At 40.6% G+C, this 26491-nt stretch overlaps 1 protein-coding gene across 7 annotated transcripts in view; it reads right to left on the bottom strand.

Annotated features, from left to right (window-relative positions):
• Positions 1 to 204: 204 nt before the first annotated feature.
• Positions 205 to 26491, bottom strand: part of LRRC3B (leucine rich repeat containing 3B) — a 45316-nt gene continuing 19029 nt past the window's right edge. For 4 of the 7 annotated variants that reach the window (NM_001245877.2, XM_072924027.1, XM_032746525.3 and 1 more), the window contains 1 exon segment: positions 205 to 1466. In NM_001245877.2, coding sequence (NP_001232806.1) covers positions 522 to 1301 — 780 coding nt within the window. In that variant the 5' untranslated portion in view covers positions 1302 to 1466 and the 3' untranslated portion in view covers positions 205 to 521. 7 annotated transcript variants of the gene reach the window in all.

The raw sequence follows: 26491 nt of genomic DNA, 5'->3' as shown, positions 1-26491 counted from the left end.
CGTGGCAGGCAGTCCACAAAATGGGCTACCATTCACCAGTTGCTCACCTTGCACCCATGGGTGAGACGTGCCCTTTGGGAACTCTCGAGTCCTGGGCCTCTCACAGCCCACTTCATCATCGCTCCTCTCTTCTACCTCATGAGCACTGAACAAGCCAAGAGTGCTCGGGCACTGGACAGGTTTCTGGGCAATAAATTACTCTGCTTTACATGGTTCAAATTTAAGCTTTTATTTGGTTTTTAAATTAAAAAAATAAATTTCGTTATTAAATAGTGGAATGGGTCTAAACTAATGTTTACATATTAATTCACTTGCTTTAGGATACCACCAGAGAAATAATTGAAGTTTACCACCCGGACAAAACTTTCTGTTAGAAAGCTCAACAGTGGTGTAATTCAGTTAAACAAGAAAAAAAGCCCCAAAAGTCTTAATGTTTACAATGAACGTTAGAAGTAAACCTCTGGTTTTAGTGTCATCCAACTCTAGTTCCCTTCACAAGGGCAGTCATTGGATTCAGAATACTATACCACAGTGCTAATGTCATCGGCTTCATCTGGTTTCTTTTGCCTGCTTGGCAGGGATTTCAAGTACTCAAGGTGCCTCCTTGCATCCTCCTGGTTCTGTCGGACGTAATAAACCACGTAGGAGATCACCATGGTGAACCAGCCAAACATGGTGACCAGCATGGCGTAGTCAGTAGTCTTTTTAGGGAGGTTGCAGAGGTCGGCGTCGTTGGCAGCGTTGAGGAAGGGTCTCCCTGCGTGCTCGTCCAGCACAGAGGTCTTGCAGATGACGTTGTTGGCCGTCTCATGGTTGGAGGCCATGCTCCGCAGCACCTGCTGCAGCGTGCAGTCACAGTGCCAGGGGTTGTTGGCAATTCTGGCCCTGGCCTTCAGGTTGTTGAAAGCGTTTTTGTGCACGCTTTTAATCCGGTTGTCGGACAAATCCAGAGTCTGCAAGGTTTCTGCCACCCCTTTAAAGGCATGTTCATCGATAAACTCAATCCCATTTTTTGATAAATTGAGGACTCTCAATTGGTGCAAGTCCTTAAAAATTTCATTGGGGATAGATGTTATCTGATTGGAGTCCAAATAAAGTAAGACTGTTTCTGGGGGAAGATCTCTGGGTATTTCCTTGAGGTTTGCATTGCTACAGCTGACATTCAGACCTCCGGAGTGGGAACAGAGGCAGCCTTTTGGGCACATACTGGCAGAATGAAAGCACAGTATCATGAGGACAAAACTTTGTAAGAGCAGACACATGGAGAGGGAACGAGTTAACCACAGGTCTACCAAATGCATGCTGGGCTGTCAGCATAATCACACGACCATTTCTCATTCAGCCAACAGGGTGGGAAAAGGATTGGCAAAGCTGAAACGTGGCTTCATTTTCTTCGGCAGGATTAGTAAAAACTGGTTACTAGCACATGGGCTTCCTCATGGCCAATATGCTTCTTAGAAGCATGCCTACAGAGAAGAAGAAAAAAAGGTTCTTTATACCACAAACTCCAATTCTAACTTTGTTTGCATTAAAAAATAGAAATAATAAGATGTTAAAGGGAAATGCCACACTAAAGAAATTATTTATTATCTTAGGTAAACTCCTATTAGCATTACTCTGAGTTTAGTGCATAAATCCCCAGGACATTTTTAGGAGTATAGACTACACTTACTGCAAATTGCAGAGGTTTGATCTTTAATACTTATTAGGGAAGGCACTGGTTTGCTTTTATCACAGACTCTTCTAAAATAGCTATAAAACTAAATTGCATTTTCCCTTGCTGAAGTAGAAGATGCATCGATAGGAGCTAAGACTTGTATCTCCAGCAACAATGACAGGATAAGTGAGGAATTTGTGGTCGTTAATGTGAACTTATCTTAAAATAATTTATGCTACTGTAAGTCCAAATCTGAGTACCTCAGCAAGGAAATATTTTTACTGTATCAAGGAACAAAAATCAGGTAAAGCAAAGGCTGCTTCAAGACACCAGAATCACCCACCATCTCCTTGTTTGTCTCCCCCTCCTTCTCTTTTGCTTTAGAATGCTGGATTTCTTGTACCTCTCAGCATTTCATGAGACCCACAGAAATAATTTCTACTTCCAGTTTTTTTTTTAAATTTCTTTTCATGTAACAAAAAGAAACTGAACAATTGCCAAAAATTCCCATATCCCACCCTCCAAAACAAATAAAACTTACAAAACCTATATACAAGCCGAACACTAAAATATCTTATTCACAGAATGTAATTTGCTAATAGGACATATACTGTTTCTTGCTTCTCCCCCCTCAAGCTGGCTTTAAAATAGCAAATATCCAGAAGCTTTTCCATTTTCTCCTTTAACTGGAATACAAATACAGAAGTCTGAAATGCGGACCTATATGGTTTCAAAGACAACCCTTCCCCTCCACCACCACCCCTATTAAGGTAAACTATGATTTTCTAACAACAGGTCCATTTGTTTTCATGTACATGCTCTCTGTCGCAGCTCGGATATGTGTAGCCTTCAGGTTGCATTTACATATAAATGTATTATGTTTTTTTCTAAATCCATACTGTAGCCCACTGAACAAGAAAATCCCTGCACGAAGGATATGTGTGATTCTACATGAAAAAGAAGAAATTGCATTGCAATCACTTTTTTACTTGCAGAACTGACATACCAACTGCAGTTGCTGACACATTGCAGTAATATGGATCCGATGTGTCAAGCATAATTTCAAACCCATAGCTCAAGTTCTATTTAACCCTTTCTGCTCAGGCTCAGTATGTCAGTAACCCTACAAGAAAAGAAAAATAAAATAATCCAAACCAATCCTAACAGCATGTACATTACTTGTGGTTACTCCATGGCTTGGGAAGGCTCACACAAACTCAGCATACTCTCACTGCAACTACTGGAGAGAGTAGTATATCACCATTAATCTTCAACTTACCTATTGTTTAAATCAGTTATTGCCCAAGAACCTAAACAGAAAGCTTAAACTTGGATTCCAGAAAATTTTTACTCTAAAATTAAAAAGAAATATAATTGTTAGAAATGAGAAATTGTGAAGTTAACCCTGGAAACGTGAAACTGCTTAGAAGGAAACTAAGCAGAGCATGAAAAGCTCCCTCTGAGGAAAGAGAGGTGGCACTTTCCAAGTCAATGAAACCCTTCATAACCTCTATGGAACAAACAGGGTTTACATGAAAGAACCCTGTTGCAGTGGGTGCATGCATCCTTCCCATTTTTCCCTTTGGCTCTTTGGTCACTGCGGTGCCTGCTCTTCAGACCAGACAGAAATCTGCTACTGGAGGAGGTAAGCTCCAGAAGTTGCTTTTTTCCCAGCCTGCCCAAAAGTGCTAAGTACTTGCTGAAATGTGCAGCCCATTCAGAGGCCAAGCTGGAGCTGGCAGCTGCTCCCGCTGGCACTCGGAGCTGGCAATCTGCTGCTCCCTGCAGCAGCCCCGTGTGCTGTGGCAGGACAGCCAGTCCCCTGGAAAAACAGCCACCTATTTTCTTTTCCCTTCATGTTCATGAGTCTCACTGCTGTGCTGCTGCACCAGAAGAGCAGATGAGTGTTCCAGTTCATCACCACAGAAGGAGCATCATCTCATCACCTACTACTTGTACACAGTGGCTTCCCACCAGTGGTGCTGGAGCTCTACTGCAGCAAGAGACTGGGGGGAAAGAGCAAAGACCTGAAGCAGTCTTGGGTACTTCATTTTATAGAAGCACAAAAATTATCCTGTTCTTATCAGAATGTGACAAATTAATATCAAATTTGCTTCATTACAGGCTAAAAAAACCCCCAGTCAACCTGGAAATACAGTGTAGACTCTGCTGAGTTCTCCACAGCACTGTTACACCACTAAAGAGCATGTATCAAAGAGGCCCCAAGCCCCTTTGTAGAACATCCTCATCCCACTGAAGACAAATGAAACTATTTAATGTATTAATGCGTTTAGAGTGGAAGAAGTGGAGTCATTACAGACTAAACAGGATAGTGTTTAATGAAGCAGTGCCTCTTCTAAAGGCCTAACTAAGTGAATTAATATAGAGAGGAAAGAACTTGCAATATTTTAAGTTGTTAGATAGAGCAAATACAAGTTTAAACCTGCAATTAACAACCCACTCAACAAAACTTGTCTGAGTAAGAGCAAAGCTCAGCAAATTCCCAGTAAATTAACCAGAAGAAACACAATGGGACTGAGCACCAGTCAGGGTAAACAGAGCTTTGTTTGCTTCAGAATATACAATTGAAGGGATTTCTGAGGTTTAGGTTTCAACAATAAACTTAGAGTAAGAACTTTCTTTACTTATAGTGACTGCAAGAAAAGAAAAGAAAGCTAGGATTCACACATTTCTAATGCCAGTAGGAAGATCTGTGGCTTCTTGAGCTATATCTAATTTCCTCTTGCTTGGAACACAATAAATTAAGAAGGTGTCAGAGCTGGAACAAACACAATAGAGATGTACCAGAAGAAATAGTAATGACTACAGACAAAGGGATGAAAGACACAGAATTAAAATATGTGAATTAATTATAAATCTTCAAATAAAGCAAGAAAAAAAAAAGAAATTAAAAAGTGAATGAAGGCAAAGGGAAATGACAGCAATACCAGGAGCACTTGTGGCACTGTGGTATAAAAAGGCTTTTTGTGCACATTTCTAAAATACAAGTACAAACATAGAATACCTAATACCAAGTCAAATATTTCAGGGGAATAATACTACAGACAAAAGACTGCACAGAAGAGCTCTTTACAGTCTTGCAATTTAAACAGGTTTCCAAGGCTTCCTCTTCTCGAGCTCCCCCAAGACCATTCACTCAATGCCTACATCCAATGATGTAGGAAAATGTACAAATCCTGAAATCCTCAGGGAAAGCACATTGCTTTTAATACACAGTGAGAATTCCACTGAGCTTCAGGTGTCAGGTATTTGCAAGTATTTGTCTTTACTGCAAACAAGGTGCAGAGACTGTATTTTAGCTCCTGAATGCAACACTACTAAATTATCTAATTGAATAATGACTTCTCCCCACAAGAAACTAGTGATGTGAGGATGCATTAGTGCCTCCAACTACTGACACGGAGAGAGGCTCCACAGACTCAAGCAAGTCATACAGAAAGTCCAGGACAAGACTGCCTGCAATATTAATTTATCCTGTTTTGTCTTCAAAGAAAGATATAGGAGGATAGGAATCCTATAACCATCACAAAGAACAGCCAAAAAATGACATGTTTTGATGTTTAGGGCAATACTAAGACAACAAAAGATGCATAAAAAGACAATCCATCATATATGTTTAGTTAAAGATGCCTGACTAGGGGAAGGGGTTTTTGCTGCAGTGTTGAGACTTTCGGAGTCCACATGGCAGCTTTGGTCATGACCCAAGTACTCACACATCCCCTGCCTCCATAAAAGAGAATGGAGCAGATACCAAATCCTTGCACTTGAGAGCCAGCCACTGCTCTCAGAGGACTCAAAAGCAGAGACTACACCAACCTTGAGAGGTATTCTGCCTACAGTATGTAGAACACACCCGCACAGACAATCCCCTAAACCTTCAGGTGAAATCAATGGAGCCACTTGTTGATGACACTCTTCCTGCAAATTTGTATCTTTCAGAAGCAAGAGAAGGATTTACTCCCTATTTGTTCAGCAGATGACCTCTCCAAGCATTGTGTATCTACATTTTTAGTAGGGTCCTTCAAAAATTACTTCCTAGCACTACAAAAATTACCTGTGACATTAAAATATTTTTGTTCAAGTTGGACCAGTAGGACAACACTTCTACTTGGAATTTTACCTGAATTCTCAGTGCCAGGTGAACTCCCAAACATTATTTTTGAGGAAAAATCAAGACCATTATCCTTCTCCTGACAGCTCTTCATCAAGCAAGATCTCACACATAAAGACAAAACCATGACCTAATGTATTTAGTATAAATGTTTTTATGGGAAAATTCCTGTTAAATCACAGAACAAGGGCCACAAATTGAGTCTGAGGAACAGGATCACACAGGTACATGCCAACACAAGAGCTCCCAGACTCACACACAGCAGCCTCACTTGTTTTACCTGCTTATCAAACAGTGATGGGAAGAATAAGCAGCAGCTCTCTGCTCTCTCTTAAAAGCTGGGCCCGCTGATGAAAAAGATTGTATCTATTACTCCAGCAATGTCAAAGGGGTCACAGCTAACTACTAATGCTCAGAACTGCACATACAGTTTGTACTTAAGGCTACTGAAGGCTCCGTGATTAGAAAGGAATTTCTTGTTACTGTAGCTGATGTGCTCAAACGAACAGGCAAGATCAGAAGAGAGAAGAAGCCAATGGTTCAACCACAGGGGGTGAGCTGTTGGCTGCATCATGACTGTACTCAATCTGTCTGGTCTGTCACTTTCAACCACCAGAAAATTTGGAAAAAAATTATGTACAATCCAGCTTCCTAAGAATGTGGATCATAGGGACTGAGGCACAATTCGCCTGCCTAGGCTTACCATACTTCCAAGGATATACAGCCGTAAAGTTTAAGTAGACTTTGCTACTAACTTTAGGCACAGTACCTAGAGAAGCCCTCCTTTGAAAATGGATCCCAAATGGCACTGCAGAGCTCCACATTCCTTGGGATCACAGAATCCACAACATCACTGCATCCTCAGTAAATACTGAAAGTACCACGAACAACTGCAGGCCCCCCACATCAGAGATGCACTGCACATATCAGGGTGCCTCCCATCCTCCCGTACAGCCCATACAACTCATACATGAATCTAGAGACAGCTCCTATTTCTGTGGGCAGTGCTACTGCCTTCAAAATAAGCTCCAACTCCCAGTAAGACCTCAAGTGATCCCTGAAAAAGAGATCAACTTTTCAAGCCTGGTCTAAGTCCTATCCTTCAGAGTAACAACTTTCTTGCATGCCAGCACTGGAATTTTGATACAGAATTAGAAAAGTGCAAGAAATAAACTCCTACAGGGCTCTTTTTTTAGACATCTTTAAAGCAAACTTGCACTTTGAATAAATATTAAAATTTTGTAACTAAAAATCCATTAAATGGAGCACTGAAAAAGATCATTAACTTCCAGAAAATTACTGAGATGCTTTATAGAGACCTGACATTATTATAACATTTTTCCCTCATTGATAAATCTAAATTTCTATTTTCTATTAAAACAGGTCTTAACTTTGCCATATTGAGTATTTTTGGGTTACATCGGTTTTAGCAAATTAACCATTAAAATAGAAAATATGCCCCTTTCTAATACATTGTTTCCCACGAGTTTTGCTTCCTGTAATGCTAGTCTGCTTCTTACAAAACATACACCCCATCCCCTGCTATCCCACATCCATAGAGCTGTGTTTTGTGACTTTGTACTCCTCTTTTTTCCTCCCTTGTCATTAAAAGCCATATAACACTTCATCTCTAAAAATATTACCTTGCATTTAGTATTGACAAGATAGTCATAAGATGGAGATTATAGGCTAAAATTAACAGGTGATTATCCAGCCTGAAAAGTCCAGTTCACTAGAGGACTGAGGACAAGAAAATTTTACCTGAACCCAAAGAAAGAGATTTGCCACCACTACTCTCAAGCAATTGCTAACGGCATATTTAGGAAGAGTTAAAACAGAGAAGATATTTGAGAAAGAACTATTTACGTACCTCCTCCCTTAGTAAATCTTACAGTACTGGTAAATACAGACCGGGAGGTCTGTAAGCTGCACCCTGGCCTGTCCTGTGCAGCAGGTTTGAGAGCATCTGAGCCTCTGGGGGCCAGCAGAGTCTGTGCACACTGGGGAAAAGCCTCCATCAAATCCTGCCTGGCTCCACCAACATCTGCAGGCTGAATCAGCCCACAAATTTTAAAAACACAATAAGATTGATGTAAAAATAAGAAGTTGTGAGTTTTTTTACATACCTATGTATATATGATAAAACTACACCATGACAATGTGACTGACTGAGTGGGTACTGAGCTGAAATGTATGCAAGCTGAAATATGTGCGAGCTGGAGCTGGACAGGAGCAGTAGGACCCAAAGGGGAACTCAGCAGCCACTTCTGACCTCTGTGCTGTCTGTGCACTATAGAACTGCATGGGTACCAAGTGAATTCCTCCAAACAAACAATACAATCCTTTAAAACAATGTCACCTATGTGCTGTCAGCACACCACGGCCAAGGGTAATCTCACTAGCTGCACAGACGGACTGCAAGTCAGGCAACTCAACCCTCTCCATGGCTCCAGGACAACATGAAGAAATTCCATTTAGCAGATGAAACAAGAACCTGGTTTGGACTCCCAGGAAGACCTGTGTCTTTCATGCATCTTTCCATGTCACTCCTCAAATGTGGAGGCCTGGCTGCTTCACAGCTCAGCCACCTTGAAGGTAGGCAGTTAAGATGCCATGAAGCACCAAACCACAGAGATGCCACAAGCTGCTTGCAAGGTGCCAGGTCATTTAAATTCCCAGATGGAAGTCTCCAGCAGTGGAAGAGTTTCAGGATTTCAGAATATGGCAAGATGAAAAATCCTAAAGCAGTAAAAAGAGAAATTAATAGATGCCAACGGCAAATGAGGTGGGAAAAAGGGGTGCAAAAGATCATTGATGCTATGAATAATTGAAATGTCATGATTAATCAGTGTGAGCCTGAACTTCAACTACATAATGGATTCATTATCTAATGAAATGCCAAATGTACTCAAACTATAATATTCTCCCCTACGACAGGACTCAGGATGCCAGTCAAGATTCTGTTCCCAAAAAACTTCCAGTATAGGCATATATATATAACTGCAAACCTTTTCCAGTTGTAGAAGCAAAGTGTGTAGGTAAAGGTTTATAAATCCTGAGCTATGAATGCACTCCCTTACCTGTCACAGAGTAATAAAATGGTTGAGGAGAGCCAAATGAAGATTTTAACCTATAATTATTTTCTGATTGTGAGATCACTGAATGTATCACTCCTTATTACCGATTAACATCTTAATTATACTGTGTGGGCAAATGAATCAGCACTTTAAGACTGATGGGTTTGGTTCGTGTTAAAAAATGTATTAGACTTTTTTTCCCTTTTCGCATCAAGTCAGGAATTATTTCATAACTCTCAGCTGATAAATAATTGTGTGATGCTTAGCAGATATAATAACAGATTGATGACAGAAAAATATTACCAATCATCTCCTATGATGCTTTGCTCTTGTAAGTCTTCTGTGGCAACACATTTCTCAGAATGAAATTTGGTAACTTGCTGGAAATTAAAGAAACAGCTGTTGGGCATGATGTTAGACCTCGTTCTTTTGAGCCTTACCAAAGATTGAATCACCTGCTTTTTAGAAGGTATTCAGTGCTGCCTACTTCTCTTTGTTATCTCCTGTATCCTCTTTATCTGACATAGACTACAGACGGTTCCTGTCCCATCACTGAGCAATATACCCTGATGGGAAATATAAACAGCATTTTGTATGCATACTTATGCCATTTGAAGAAGGAAGCAAAATGTTACATACACATACAGTGCATATGTAGTGGCAACATAAAGCAAGTTAAAAATGAAAGGCACAAGACATAAGATACATCATAATCTTTAACATAATTTATCACTATATTTGGAAGAAATTGTCTTGACAACCTATAGAAGAAATTAACAAAGGCTCAAGATATGCCAGTTACTGCTCAGCAAACACATCTGAAAAAAGATGTTTATACCACTATATAAGAACATTAAGAACCACATTACAGATGCTAAAGGAAAATGCTCCAACACACATGACCACTTGTGAAGAGTTCTCCAAAGCTTTATAATTTTTTTTATAGATTATTAGTGTGCATCAGAGTTTGGGATTATATTCTACCAAGTCTCAGTCACATTTTCTGAGAAAACATCAACAACCATTCTATTTGGCAAGAAAATCCTTTCCAGCTGCAGCTGAGTCAATCCTCCACATGATCTATAGTAGAAAAAAATATACTCTGAAAGCTTAAAATAACCTGAAGTGGAAATACTTCATCTTCCTTGGGTAAAGAGATCCAGACTAAAGTCTTTTCTAAAAAGTCTGGTTATGAGGAGAATACCTAGGAACCTTCCATGAATAAGGAATGCTGTAGGTTTTCAAGAAATCTGACACAACCCAATGGAAAATGTTTTCATCATAAGGTGTCAGTTTCACAATATTTGCTGATTTATTTTTTCTCCCATATTATAAAATAACATTATCAAAGTGAAACAGACAAGTGCCCAGTTGGAGCCATAGTCTTTCCAGCAGCTAATGATGGATGCTACTTCAACTTAATTAGGCAGAATCTATCAGATCAGAGAAAATCTTGTCTTGATCTCAAGATAATTACACTGATTACTTCAATGATTACCAGCATAATCAGTGGCAAGTCTTGCAATTTAATCTTGATAACTGCATCTGGTGACTGCAGATGGTGTCCTTGCCCAGTTGAAGACCTCCTTCTATTTTTGCAAAGTGCAAATGTAACCCCTGCTAACAAAACTGTGTTATCAGAAACTGACAGGCCTTTAAGGAAATAAGGCTAGTGCAAAGATAAGCAAGATTCAGACCACCTAGAGACCTTTCTTCCAGTTTTAAGAGTGTTTATTTGGTTCTGTGTACCGTGATCTTTAAGCTCATTTGAGGTTCATCCAAATGCTCCTGCAACTTAGTAGAAGACAGAGGTTGTAATTAGGCTGGGGAGGCTGTGCTGATAATAAAGTCAGCAAGGCAGAAATGAGCATGCTACCCTGAGGGGACTGCTCAGCAAGGAACACACTGGTGGCTCTGCAAAGCTGCCATCAGTTGCCCAAAGCAGCAGCAGGACAGCTGCTGGCAGCAGACACCTGGGCACCAGGGAATGCTGCAAGAGAGGTGCTGCAGGCTCCGAAGCAAGAGAGGAAGAAGGAGAAAAAAGTAGAAAATGGCTGAAAGCTGCTTTTTCCAGCTGATCCTCTGTCACAGAGCAGGTTCCCAGGAACTACAATGGGTCACTACAGATGAAATAATTTCTTGGGTTAGACAGCTCAATAGGAAATACAGATGTGAGCAGAGGTAGTGCCACAGTGACAGTTCAGTACCCACTTTCACAAACTCTTGCTTTTACTGAGTCTAGATCACCCTGTTGTGTTAAAAGCCAGGAAGTCAAGGCTGTTTCTCTTCCTGCACAACTTCCCAGTGAGACAAACATAGAGCAATAATTCATGGCACAAAGAATTTGAAAGGAGCCAGCAGAGGCTATTACTAAAATTAAGCAACCTGAATAATAGTAATACACAAGATGAGACTAGCAAGAAAAAGAACACTTCCAAAGCAATTACTTTGAAAAAATTTTAAAGGGGAGAAAAATCCCCACAAGATAAATTAGCAAAAGGGGAGAGCAGTTAAAAGATAGCACCTCAGCAGTTATTAATTCAGCTCCTTGTGCTTTGAAATATGCTACCTGTATATTAACAGGATCTTAAAGAATGCAGAAGTAGGGTAACTCATTTAGAAAAATGCAAGAAAAATAAAATGTGTTCCAGAATATAAAAGAAACCAATCAAGTTTGAAAGTTCTAATTAAAAGCTCTAAACCTGAAAGCGAATGCTCAACATCACAAAACCACAAGGTTTTCCTAATGAAATTAAAATTGTGACTTATCAATATAATTCAGAAAATAGCAGAAGAGACAGTAAGTATTGAATAATTATGAGATCAATAAGCAATTAATCAACTTTAAAAGACATTCAAGTGACCTTCTACAATCAAGTGACACACTGAGTTAGCTGCAAGCCATTTGAGCTTGCCAAAGAAACTGGCTGATCAGTGATGCTGGTTTTGCTGTGCCAATGGTTATTACACCTGCACGCTGCCATTTGCATAGCTGAGAGAGCCAAGAGCACATCTACAACCACACTTCCATTTCTGCACCAAAGGCGTCAAGCAAAAGTACCATAACCTACTGTATCAAACCACCCATCCATCAAAACACCCAAAAAACACATCCCCGCTTCTAATGTTTTAATCTATGAGCAGCTTCAAATAACTGTAATTTCTTTTTCATTAGCTTGCCAGAGAAAATTACCTCGTTTTTTCCTGTCCTAATAATAGATTTTCCTTCTATATTTAGGTATCATTATAACTCTAAAAGCACAACATGTGGTAATCTGGAATAAACAGACACTGGGATTTTGTACTTCCATGAAAACAAGATTACCAGGTTCCCATCAGGACACACTTTAAGCTCTGCTGGCAGCTACTGCCATTAGAGGCTGTGGAAAAAACTAGCCCAAGTACAACTTCTGAAGCCCTGCTTCAGGTGAGGATCTCCCAAGAAAGAAAAATCTAGCAGTGTAAAGCTTCAGTGCCATCTTGTGCTGGCAGCACTCCCCTAGTTAAGAATTTAAGGCCAGATGGAGCCATTAGATCATCTAATCTGACCCCCTACCCCCTACCACATGACATGTTGTTTTACCAGTAAACCCCATACTGAGCCCAAAAATTTAGGTCAGACTGAAACATCTCTGAACTGAGAAGACCTCTGTGTGCCCAGGGCAATACCTTTTGTGCCCACTGTTCTTGCAGCACCTGTATCAACAATCCCTGTATCAACAATCACCATAAGAGCTAAACTGCTCCAGCAGACATATCTGCTCCACCAGGATCCAGACACCAAGCAGGAGTGTCTGTTTTCAATAAAAAACGGCTATACTGAAAGATAATGTTCCACTGTTCATCATCAAGAGCTGCATGTTACCACTTTCTCCAAACGAAAGTCAAACAAACTGGCTATTTTTTAATCTGCTGGTGAATTACATAAGGCCCTCAGTTGCCATTAAAGAACTGTTCAAATTACATGTGTTACATCTTAGCAACAATCAGCATGTTTTCATTTTGAAATAAGTGCTCTGGAGCATCCCCAAGGCTTCCCAGGAAGTCAGGTAATTTTTTTTTTTTTTTAAACTATGTAGTAATACTTTTCCAAAGTCATAATAAAACTTGCTGTATTAAGTTTATCTTCTGAGGACATACAATGATAGCAAGTTGTTATTACAATTTGAGGTTGCAGGCTGTAATGCTTTTAGGGTTCTCAGACCCTTACTCAGCAAAAAATTCAGCTTGTTTGCAGCTCATCAGCTGGGTGAGGAGCAAGCGAGCCGTCAACGTTCACAGTGCTGAAATAAAAGTTATCACCAACTGCTAAATGAAAGGAACAGCTCTAAAGAAAAAAAAAACTGCTTTTTTTCAGTGGAAATAAGCACCAGCCTTTATCAGACATAGAATCTAGCTGTGAAAAAAAAAACAACAAAAAAACCAAAACCAAACAAACAAAAAAAAACCACCCAAAAACCAAACAAGGCACAACTGCTCGACACTGAGTGTGCAGAGATCTTCCTGTCAGTCACTTTTCCCAAGGAGAAAACAAATGGAAGGAAGCGCCAAAAGGAAGTGTTGCAATGGCTACCTCCAAAAAGAAAACAAACCCTTGAGGTCACATTTTTACTAAAGGAAAAGAGGTCTTTATTAGCACTAGAGCACAACAGAGCAGACTGAAACTTGGTTCAATAAAACCCTTATTTTAAAGACAAGAATGTATCTTTGTGTGTCCCCTCTGAGGTTACACAGCCAAGTTGACTTTGGCAGACCTAGGTGATACAAAAAGCAGGAGTTGAGAAGAAAAAAAAGTCTTGATTAGCTGGGCAATGATCCAATAAGCAAGACACTTGAGGCTGCAAGTTCACAGCTGAAGAAGCTGAGGTAGAAATAATTTATAGCGAATTAGGTTAGGTCATGATAATGAAATTTAAAGACATGTGAGGCACAATTTATTTTACTAAGGCTTGTTGAAAAGTGAAACCCAAGCAGAGCTAACAGGAAGGCTAATTTAACTCTGGTTACTGCTGGTACTGGCTCTGAGATAAACTTAATTTGACACACTTGGAATGGGAAAAAGAATATAAGAATAGGATTTTTAAAAAAACTTTTTAACACCATTTCTCCACATTGCAGGAGAAAGCAGGGCAAATTCGATCCTGTGAATCATGGCTGCTTGTTTCCCAGTTTTAAAACATGCTAGCACACAGCCCTTAGTGGCAAGTGAAGTGAAAATAGCTGATTGCAAGGGTTGAGAAAGGATGGATAACAACATCTGCACTGCAAAACCCCTGCCATCAAGGAGCAGGAGGGAGGATGGAAAAACCTAAAGGGAAAAGGTCTCGTAAGAGGTGCAGTCTCCTTGCAGGTCACTGGAAACTGGCAAAAATGGCAGGAGGGATGCTGTCATCATTGAGCGCTCTGTAAGTTACCTCAACAGGTTATCCGGTGGCAGCCTGGGCTTTGGCTTCACTTGGCAACAGATGAGGTCCATTATGTCCTCAGCTGTCCCTCCTGCCACCCACGTCCCCCACGCTGTGAAAAACACCAGGTGAAGGGGAAAGAAGAGTCACTATAATGGATGAATGCAGCAGTCTGCAGGAGGGGGGAGGGAGAGAGTAATGAAAAAGTGTTCATATTAAAGTAATAAAGCTTGTGGCCATTTTTCAGTCTGAAACACACAACACCATAAAACAATGCTTAAAGGCACTCACTACTTCTGTTCCAAACCTGCATGCTAAGGCACCCTGCTATTAGCACATAAGTTGTTTACTACCAGTCTTATTTCAGTCAGACTCCAGGAGAGCCATAAAGCTGAATTTTTCACTCAGTACATAAGTCCAAGTGGCCTCAGGTTTTCCTTGGTATGCCAAGCCCCAGTGTGTCACCTGCGATCCCTGCCCAGTCACTAACCCACTCATTTCTAGTAAAAGTCAAATCAAAGCAAAGGAAATCTGTGCCTGGCACATGGCACACAAACACTTTCCTTCTTGCCTGCTTCTCCTCAAATTCCTGAAGCAACAGCTACTCTCACTGAGGTGTGTTCAGCTCACCTACGATGGTGGCTTTATCTGACAGTAAGCGTCCCTTGTGTCACACTTTCCCAAAATGGTCTGGACATTGGTTGGTAAAATGAGACTTCTATTTCCTCTCCTGAAACAATTTCTTCCAAAAAAAAAAGTAATGGAGAAGTAATGAAATATAACGGCAAAGCAAATAAATAATGGATGTTCTTTTGAAATGAAGACATTTTCATCTGTTTATTTGTCACTTGCCTCTTTTTTCTTTGTTTCTTTGGTTTGCTCTTTTGTTTGGCCCAAATAAAAGCATGTGAATTCAAAGCAACTCACCCACTTTTTTTCCTCTGTCAGAACCAAATAATGTAATCCAGGGAGTCTTACAGAGATGGCCCAGCTACAAAGAAAAGTCTTTATCTCACTGAGAGAACTAGTAATTCAAGGACAAAAAGACAGAGGCTAGAAGAAAGGTGGTACCTACAGGAAAGTTTAAGGCTGACAGACAAGCCTGTGGAATTGCAGGAAGAGTGAAGAAGAAAGAGAACCAGAAGTTTATCTCAGGCCTGCGCATGCACCATGAAGGGAGGAAGCCAGACACAGGAGTTTCACGTGAGAGAGATCATGGGTGAACTCCTTACAACCTGGAGCCCAGCAAAACTGCCAAGCCTTAACAAGTTCTTTAAATTATACCATCTTTCTAGGAGCTACATTACAAACCATGAAAGAGCCCAGCAGTAGCAGCATTCTACTGACTGAACACTGGTATGGTGAAAAAAACCATAGTTTTCCCCATATTTACACATCTTCACAATGAGAGTCAATAATGAAAAGCACCCTATTAACTGTCCTTCTTTTTTTAAAGGCACCTTTATCTCTTATACGTTCAATTCCCACATCTGAATACAAGTCAAGAGCCCAGGACATACAAAGAAGTCCAAATGGCCTTAAAAACACTGTTACCAAGCCCCAGGCTATGAAGAACGCCACAACAACAAGTAAACCAAACTGTATCACTGAGAGCAGCATTTTCAAATCTTTTTCCTCATGCTTCCCATCATGAGACACATTATCTTACTCATTCTCCTTTCCTTAGTTGCCATAGACGCAGCGCCACAGTGCTGCAGCAACATGCAGCCATCTTCATAAGCTGGTTCCGATCTGAGCACTCCTGCACTCTTGACAGCTTCCCTTCTTGCTTTCAGTCTGGCAAAGGTATCCTCCATGTGCATCTTGCCCTTCCTCACTGGACAGTGAGGATAACAGACTAGCTCAGCACAACAAAACAGATTAAGCTTCTGTAATGAAGTGGTGCCATACACCTTTCAGCGTCACTCATTCTGGTCCAAGGACAGTTTGCATGCACCCCAAAAGGATGCTTTCTGAAAATGACAGATCTTCCATCTCTTCCATCTGCAAGGAGAGTCCATCCTTGCAATCCTACATTTAAAACCTTTGCTAGCCTGAAGAGCAGCCCAGTGTTAAACCTCAACATAGTGCTGTTCACCAATTTTCAAGCCAATCCACGACAGGTGGGCAGCAGTAGGGTGGTCCCAGTGGCAACAGCCACATGTTATTGCACCACCAGGGTGCTCATGGTGCTCTGCACTCAAAAGTGTCCCCAGAACAGGAAAGGGAGACACCCATAGCTATGGCATCAGTGTGTGCTACTAGCTTGCAGGATGGCAAGCCCATGGCTCCTTGGGGTACGAGCCTCAACAGCTCCGAAAAGCTACGATGATGGGTCTGCTTTCCTTTTGATTAATATATTCAACCTCTCCTTTCTCTTTCCACCAAAAAGCTTCCATTTTGCAAATAACCCCTCTAGAATTCTTCAAAGTTACGCACAAAAATGCACTTTGGCAAAGACCTTTTCAAACAGGGGGGAGAGGGCAAGTCAATCATCAATCCAGGAGGTGTCTTAGAAGTTCATCTATAATACTAACCCATCACATCATCATTTCGTATTATAAAGTTACTTTCATGGCTGTATAAAAAGCTCCATTACGAATGACTGATTAGTTCTCTATCAATGACTTACTAATCTCCATCTGCCTTAGTAAGGCAATCATTTATTAATAACAAAATAAATAACTAGGCTTCTCTTAGAATAAATTTTAGTAGTAAAATGAGAGGAAAAAACTATTTATAACATGTTAGTATATATTTTACTTACATTTATTCAAGTATTTCCCAGGCAAAATGCTACACCCTACCTTTACTCATTAAGATAGGACATGGCCTGAAGTTTGATGAAGAGGAAAAAATATTTTAATATTTTTTCCTATACAGTGGCATTCTTTCAGTTAAGTATTTTCTTATTTCTGCTGCATTTTTCATAGCATTCATACCAATACTGCAACTAAAATTTTAATGGATATTTTAGTGTTATTAGAACATACAGGTTTTCTTTATTAAATATGAATTTTCAAAAGCTTGGAAAAATTAAAAACATCATACAACATGAAAAACTTCAACCAAAATACAAAATCTAAACCACATTGGCATTTTTCTGTCTTTCTAAAAATATGGTACTTTTTCTTTATCAGTTCTTCCTTCTGGAGCTTTCAGACAGCTTTCTTCAAAACAAAAAGAAGGTGCTTTGGTGCACTAAAGGTTGCAGCTCTTTACGAACATGTGAACAAGGTGACCTCACAGAATTCTGCTTGGCTGGGCTCACACTCAGGAACTGAGCAATGATCTGAAGCAGAAGCTCAGATTGTTGTGGTGAGGTCATGCAATGTGTTTTCACAGGAGACACCTGATGTGGGCTGTGTTAAGAATGGTCCACCATGAACAGACACACACATTGCAATTCTGACTTCACAAGATGTGATGAAAACAGCAAATATGTTGGTGAAAATAAACAACCTTTCTTGTGTAACAGTGCCAGCAGAAAGCAGCCCAGAAGTTGGTTGGTACAGCTACTCTTGGGAATAATTACTCCAGCACTTGCAGCCTCCCATTAGTTTTGAGGCAGTGCCACAGTTCCCATGCACAGCCATTCTTGCTTCCATGCAGGAGGAGGAGCGACCCTGGCAGATCTCCATGTGCTGCTAGGCTGAGTCCTAAGCGCTGTGTAACCCTCCGAGAGTCACTGGCTGTTTCTGGAACCTAAGAAAGGGAAAGGCTTTTAAAAAGTTATGATACATCTGGTGGAGCTATGCTGGGAAGGTAAATGAACACTGCTGAGGACAAGTGGGTCCTCAGCTCTCACTCCATTCAGTGTGGATGCCCCATGTCTCTTCGGAGGGCAGAGCTGACCAACCTATGCTCCCCCCATCAGTGGCACATTCTCAGGAGGAAAGGGATGATCTGTGCTTTGCACACATTAGCCCAGACTGCTGCCAGACTTGGAGCTCAGAAAAAGGCAAGAGCCCGAATCCTGCCTCAGGCTGATGGCTCCACCCAAGAAGCAGCAATTTCTCGTTCTGCTGAGCTCAGGAGCTGTCAGGTTCCTACTGAGCTGGAAATAAAAGCTTCACCTTTTTTTTTCCTCCTTCTTTTTCCCCATTTGACAACTGCACATAAACACTTGTAGATTGGGACTGTTACACCCCTGCAAGCTTAAAACAACCTTGCTCAGGTATGGACGACAGCTCTCGATGGCGATGTGAATGTGACTGCAGACTAATTCACCTTGTTGTTCTGACACATGAAAACCATCTCTGAAATCGCTGCACTGTCTGTAGTCACTCCTGTTACACAGCTCTGCACAGTCAGCACTCAGCCAAGCCAACAAAGGAAAGAAATACACAGAAAAAACTCGTACCTTTTTGGTAGATTCATACTACTTTGTGCAGAGGTCTTTTTTAGTGTAATAATGGAAAGACATTAATAGCTTAATTTAAACACAGGTCTATCAACAGACTCTAAATTTTTTTAATACACGCACTCTGCACAGGACTGGTTTGTGTCTAAAGCACATTAATAAGTGAATCTCTGATATCTGGAAAGACAGACTACCAGGAAAAAGGCCATCAATTTAAAAAGGTACTTCTTCCTTCAATATTCTATGCTCAGAAAGCCCAGGTCCCTGCAACCAGTGACAAAATCAGGAGCAATAAAGGCTTGTCAGCAGAAGAGGATCCAGTGAAGGGACATTTAACCACACTGGACATACACAAGTCCATGGATCCAGGGGAGATGCATCCATGAGTGCTGAGGGAGCTGACTGAAGTTTACAGGAGGCTCCTCTAAACTATTTTTCACAGATCATAGGGATCAGAGGAATTTCTTTAGGACTGCATGAAAGCCAGTTCTATTTTCAAGAAAGAGGATCCCATAACTACACAGGTCTGTTTCACCTCCAACCCTGGGGAGGTAATCAGCAAATAAATCTGGGAACAATTACCTTAACATATGGAGTAAAATTAAATGACTGGGAATAGTCAGCATAGATTTATGAAGGCAGAAATCACATCTGACCAGGCTGATAGTTTTCTGCAATTAGATGCCTGCTGAGATGAGAGAGAAGTGGATGTTATTTATCTTGGCTTCAGCACAGTTTTTTGATGCTGTCTCCCGTAACATCCTCATTGACATACTGATGAAGTGCAGACTAAACAAGTAAATGTTGAGGTGGAGAGAACACTGGCTGAACTGCTTGGCTCAAAAGGCTGTGCACAGCAGCACGAAGTCCAGCTAGAGGCCCATCACTAGCAGAGTGCTCCAGGGGTCAGTACTGGGACCAACATCACTTAACATTTTCACAACCAGCCTGGAGGGTGGGAGAGAATCTCCAGCAAGCTGGCTGATAACAGAAACCAGGGAGGAGCAGTTGATACACCAGGTGGGTGTGCTGATATCCAGAAGGACCTGGACTGGCTGGAGAACATGATGGCAGGAGCTGCATGAAACTCAGCAAAGGTGAATGCCAAGTTCTGCACCTGGGCATGGTTAACTCCATGCATCACTACATGCTGGGGCCTGATCAACTGGAAAGCAGGCTTGCAGAGAGCAACATCAGAGCCCTGACAGACACAAAGTGTGTGCCCTCACTGAAAGGCATCATGGGCTGCATCAAGAAAGAGTACCACCAACAGGTTAACAGAGCTCCTCCCGCTCCACTCAGCCCTGGTGAGACACCTGCACAGAGCTGGGTTAGTCCTGGGCTTCCTGGTATGTGCAAAACATGGACTGAAACAAGTCAGCAAAGGCCACAAAGGTGATAAAAGAATTGAAAGATCTGATGTATGAGAGGCAGAGATTCCAAGGACTGATCAGCTTGGGGAAGGCTCAGGACAGCAGTATGTATAAACAACTGATGTGAGATAAGAATTTAGACAGACTCTTCCCAGTTGTGCCCAGCAAAGGGACAGGAGGCAATGGGCACAAACTGAAGTACAGGGAATTCCATCTGAAAGTAAGAAAATAATTTATTTTTCTTTTTTTTCCTTCTCCCTACTGCGAGGGTGGTCACACCTGGAACAGGTTACTGAGAGAGGTGGTGGCATCTCCATCCAAGCCTGGTAGACATAGCTCTGAGCAACATGCCTGAGCATGGCAGTGGACTAAGCAGTCTCCAGAGATTCTTTCCAGCCTTAACCATTCCATGATTACTTCCAATCAAGTTAAACAGAACAGGTAAAAGGACTACAGTTCAAGAAAAAAATACTCAAAAGCAGCATAACTTAAGACAGAGGTAATTCTAGGCTTTGCAGCCTAATGCTTAAATCCTACAGATGCACATTTTTATTTCTTCATGTTACATATGACTTTACAACCTGTGTTGTCTGTAAAGAAGAGATGTATTTCATGGGGTTCTTCACTTGCAACAGGGAGTTACCTGTTGGAGTTACCAGAATTACCCCAAACCAGAATTTGGCTGTAGATATTTTCTATCACTCAGATTTTATGAAATATCTTACCACTGAGTATAGTTTCCACTATGACTACAGTAAGTAAGCAGATGCAATTACAGATGTTCTCTTTTAAAAATGCTATTTGAAAGGAACATGGTCTAAAACATTAATTGAAATGATGTTCCTTTCCACAAGAACAGTGCTTCCTGAGAAATGGTTATATTAGCCAATTAACATTGAAGAGACACAATTAACTGTGTTGCTCTGTGACTCTAAATCAAAATAGTATTCTTGTTTTTTAATTCAAACCGACATCCAAAAGCAAAGGACCAAAACTGCAAATGTTTATTCATTTTTGTAACTGAAGTCAGCAAATTGAATTACTGAATTGATAGCATGACAATATCCCCGGTACATGTGAATAAATTTATCCATAAACTCTTGAAAGGAGAAGTTTTTTTAAATGGCAACAAGTCACACGCAGTCAATTTATTTAGGTAAATAAATTCCTGAGAACCTAATGGACCAATTAAGTGATTAACTGGATTCAATGTATCAAACACCAACTTGGGTGCCTACTCTCATACAAGCTGTTTTAAAAACACTGTTCTTAAAGAAACCAAACAAATGGAGAGAGAGAAAAAAGAAGTTTGAGCCTTTTTTTTTTTTAATGCTTTTGGGCACCAAAATTACTCTCAAACTGGCAAGAAAACAAGGGGAAACTTTCATTCTGTTTTCTGTACACAAATTACAGAAGATAATCCTCAAAGTGTAGTTAGAAAGCTTCAAAATAAAACAAGCCTACTGAACAAGCTTTCTAAAATTCCAGATTTTGTTATTAATTTTAAGATGTCAGCAAATGGATTGTAATAGCAAATACACTTTTCCATCCTTCATTTACAATACTCTCTTAGAACATCTGAGGCCAATTCACAACTTTCTGCAGGATACGACATTTGCCAAGAGAAAAAAAAAAACACAACTCTGCAGGAACAAGCCACCAAGGTTTTCCCTGAAGCTTCCTGTTGGGATTTATAGCCTTAAAAGGACAAAAGGATTTTTTTATGCTGGTCCTCAGCTTGCCAAACAAAGAGCCCTCGGGTGTACTTGGTATCTGTCATTGCATTTGCTCAGGGATCCTGTGTGGCTTTCTCTTGCTATCTTCCAGAAGATCCAGCCTGGCTGTTTTCACCTCCTGGTATCAGTCAAATACTCTATCAGGCTATTTGCTCTACCCAGAAATCCCAGAGCCCCCCAGGAGTCCGAGCTCTGAAGGAAAGGTTAAGCACCAGAAGACACTGCAGAAGCAAGGCATACCACCTCTGCCCAGTACCTCAACAGGTCCAGATAATCTGGAGGTGAGAAGGGGAGCACCTCTGCTTGATCAGACTTTTTCCAAAGCCATGGAGGGAGTCATCCATGAGGATAACCTCCCACATGTAAGCAATGGACCTACATCATGGGATCATGCAGTTCCTGCCTTGGGGAAGAAAACCAAAACAATTACCATCTGAATTTTCAAGTTCACAGTTACAGAAATACATTTGAAATTAATGCAGTAATTGCACTGATAGCAGACAAATTCCTTTTAAATACCTTGAACAATTTGGTTTTGCTCTTCAAGACAACAAGTTTAATTTCTACTTCTGTTTTACACTGAAGAGAAGCTCCCTTAGGTACTAAGCCTAATAAAAGGCAGCCCACTACATACTTGCCCACAGTTGTTAATTTTGGGCACTGAAAACCACGCTCACAGCTTTTCTCATGGTGGAAAAGAGCCATGCAGAGGAAATTCAAGTGCCCAGATAATTAATACAAATACTATTTAATATGGTATATTCAAGCATGGCTACATAAAGTAAGCAAGATTAAAGAGTATGACAAGGAGAACACGAAGTGCAAGCATATCTTCCCTTATAACACCAAACAGAAGTCACATTCATTTAAGCGATTATTTTTCTATATTGATAGAAGCCAAATACATGGGGTAAATTGCTGTGGTTTTTTTCTGCTTGCTTTATATAAAATCACACAGAAAATTTGTGTTCACATAACACTATCAACGAAATGCTCCTTGCTATTTGACAAGTTGGTTTTAATGAACATTTTAGCTCTCTCAAAAGATGAAGAATAAATCAGCCAACCTCTATATGCATGTCATATGAGGATATCCATCCTCAGTTAAAAAAGATTTCACTAGCCTTTGTCAGCAAGCTGCAGTGGTATGTGGCAAAACTATGACATGGACCAAAAACTTAGAGACTTGTTAATTGGTAGGAAGGTACAACAGAATATGCCCACTGAAAACTATGTAAATTTCCCAAATGGCCTTTGAATAGCTTTCCTTTTTGAACAAGAACTTGATGCTTCACATTATATCTGTGCACATGATTTTCTTCTTCCTCCCTGAATTCTAAACATTTTCCTTACATTTACTTCTGAGATTCAGTAGTGACAGTTTCTTCTTTACACTCCTACATATATTTTGCACAAGCTGTTAAACAGAATTAGTCCACACTTTTCTTTCACATTTTCCCTGTGCTCTGAAGGAACTTAATACACAGAACTTTAGAGAAATCCCAGTTTTGACCCTTACCACCTAGCTATAACTTGTGCAAACATGGTTGGCCAGCTTGAAGAAAAATCTTGTGGACTGTATTCATGCAGACCCTCCAAATGGCCACAAGAAACATTTACCAGGTGAAAACAGGTCCCGGGTGGCTGGCAGCAAAGGGTTATTTGGAACACAGCATTTGGAAGACAAGTTGAACATGCCGAGTGTAAACTCAATGCTGCCTTTAGCTACCATGACACGCCCTACAAACAGATACCACAAAAACATTGCCTGGTATCATTTCACAGTTTGTGCTCTGCGCATACAATAACCCGGGTTAGTTCTAAAGAATACCATCAGCAAGAGGGCTGCCTGAGACCTGTACCTAAGTACAGAAAGAGATTATTCATTTACCTTGAGCATAAAGGTACTCACTCCTCAAATTTCATGACAAGTCTTTATTGCAAATTTCCTCTTATCATTCCAAATCAGCATCAACAAGTTAAAATCACCTAGAGAAGTGCAGCCTTGTGGTCTTCACAGACCTAGCAAAACAGAAAGATTGATGTAAGCAAATTCCCTCCACCTCCCCAAAAAAGGCAAAATTAAACCCTGATAATTCTTTCAGTTGCAGTCCACTTATTATCTTTTAGTTGGAAACAAGAACAACCAGTTTTGTGGTAACAATCACTAGCCTTAATGCTTGAGTTTTTAAAAATAAAAATAAAAATTCCAGAAGAGACACTAGGAAGAAAACTAAGTGAAGCAGCAATGTAAAGCTGTCAAATTCTGGGAGATTAAATAATTCAAGTCTGAACATCATTCCTTCACCATGTGGTAGGACCACATGGCAGCAGGAGCAAAATCATCATGTGCAGTATCTGAAGCCCGTGCCACAGAACAAAAAAAAAAAAAGGGTGGATAGTAAAGAATAAACCTATTATGCAAGTGCTGATATGTTTAAGTCTGGAGGCACACTAGCACTTCCTGCAGAGCTTTCTGCCAAGTACAGAATCCTTGGGGAAAATGGCTTAATCCCCAGCAATGACGCAGTGTGAGAAGCCTATCTGGGACATACTTAATGCCGTCCTCCACACGGAGGGTGCACTTCCAGGAATAAAGAGTTAGTCACCATGTCTACCTCCACCACCCATGCCCTCATCTTTTGCATACCCTGCTCTGCAGAGACAGGCATTCACACCTACAGGATGCTGCTAAGTCATACGGGGACACGGCATGCAGGGAGTTGCTCTTCTAAAGAAAACGCCTGCAAATACAATGGACATCCCACTAAGATTTCTTTTTTCACATAGATTCCCACAGGTGGTTTTTCCACACCTCATTCTTGAATGGACGCACCAATCTGTTCTGCACACCTTCTCATGAAGGTTAGAAAGGGGCAGAGAGCATCTTCTTGCATATACCGAGACTCAAGGGAGTCATATGAAACAGACAAATAATTAAAATGGTTTAAAATCACAGACTCATTGAAGCTGGAAAAGACCTCTCAGATCATCAAGTCCAACCATTAACCTGGCCACATCCATGTCCATAACTAAAGCATGTCCACAAGTGCCACATCCACACGCCTTCTGAATGCTTCCAGGGATGGCGATTCCACCACTTTCCTGGCAGCTTGTTCCAATGCCTTCAACACCACTTCAGTGAAAAACATTCTCCTAACATCCAATCTAAACCTCCCCTGGTGCAATGAGGCATCTTCACTGGTCCTATCACTTGCTACCTAGAAGAAAACATGGAATCTATCCCTTTGGTATAGATTCATCTCCAAGTTATGGGAATCACTTTTTCCCCTTTTTTCCCCCTTATGTTTCTCTGTGGAATTGTGATTTATGCTGAATTCTGTAAACATTTCTTATTAGCTGACTTCCAAAGCTCATCTCAGAGTGGGATAAGATCACATGCAGCAATCCCAAGAAGCAAAGTAATGAGTCATCAATCTGAAAGTTAAGGAACAGACAAAATTGTAGATTCAGACCAAGGTAAGCATAGTAATGAATGAAACACCAGTTCTAAATTACATCTCTGGAGAGAGCAACTCATAAACAGACCTACCCATCACAGCATTAAAAACTGTATATAGGGTCACCAGTGGGATACTTAAGATAAAAACTCCATGGAATTCAAAGAAGGGGGAAAATCTCCCTGAAAAATGCTTAAAACAGCTGAAGAAATTAAATTACAGCAGCAAACACTTCTGTAACTAAGTTGGCCAACTTTGTGTCCTGTGTTCTTACAGGCAGGCATACAGACTATGGAATACAAAAATGTCATTTTTAAACAAAGTAAATAATTTAATTTCCAGTGAACTCTATTAATTTTAGTTCTACTGAAAGCAGTACAATTTTCCACAAAGAAAAAAAGGCAATAGTGCAAATGCTCTCTCATTTTCAGTACAAGAGGTTTCTTCTTTGACTAAACAAAGAGCACTCAAAAAATGAGAGTATGTCTCATAAACCATACTTACAAAAAAGGCTCAAAATCTGTTTATGTGGTTTTGTTGGTCTATATGCAAGTAATCTAGGTAGCAAGCTTAGATTTTTACCACAGCAACTGAGAGCAAAGCATGTCCCCAGAGATCTATACCCTGATTAGTGATGGTAAGCTGAGATAGCACAGGCCCAGCTGCTCAATATTACACACACACACACACAAAAAAAAAAAAAAAAAAAAAAGTGGGCTGGTTCAGAGAAAGCTGCGCATATTGGTTTCACTCCTATTAACAATTTACCCCTACTATTTCACTCACCCACTCCTTCTTCACCAAAGCATGAAATGACAGTTGCTTAGATTTAAACTGTTCAATATTCAGCTTACTGTCATCACAGATTACAAAATAAATTAACAAAATGCCACCATTCCACGCAGAAATTCCCAAATATCACACTAGCCCTGTGAATCTTCAAATATTTTGCTCTCCTCCTGAACTCTTCTGCTCTGTCTTCACCTAACAAGCCGCAGCACCATCACTGAGCTGCAGCCACAGCTCCTTCTCCTTCCCTGCTCCAAGGCAGCACCAAGGATCACTGTGGGTGCAATACAAAGCAGAATTTGTTCCCCAATCCTTCACCTTCACCTGAGCATTGCATCCCATTAATTTCCCTTTAGTTACTTCATACTACAGAGACCATATCTACCACCTCCAAGGAACCTTATCCACATCCAGTACATGACTGCCTGAGCTAGTTTAGCCCTCACTGAAAGAAGGAAAAGAGAGTGGGAAGAAGGAGAGCCTGGGAATAAGGTCTTC

This window comes from Taeniopygia guttata, chromosome 2, assembly GCF_048771995.1.
Source record: "Taeniopygia guttata chromosome 2, bTaeGut7.mat, whole genome shotgun sequence".
Taxonomy (NCBI): Eukaryota; Metazoa; Chordata; class Aves; order Passeriformes; family Estrildidae; genus Taeniopygia; species Taeniopygia guttata.
This window is presented reverse-complemented; position numbering and strand designations above follow the sequence as displayed.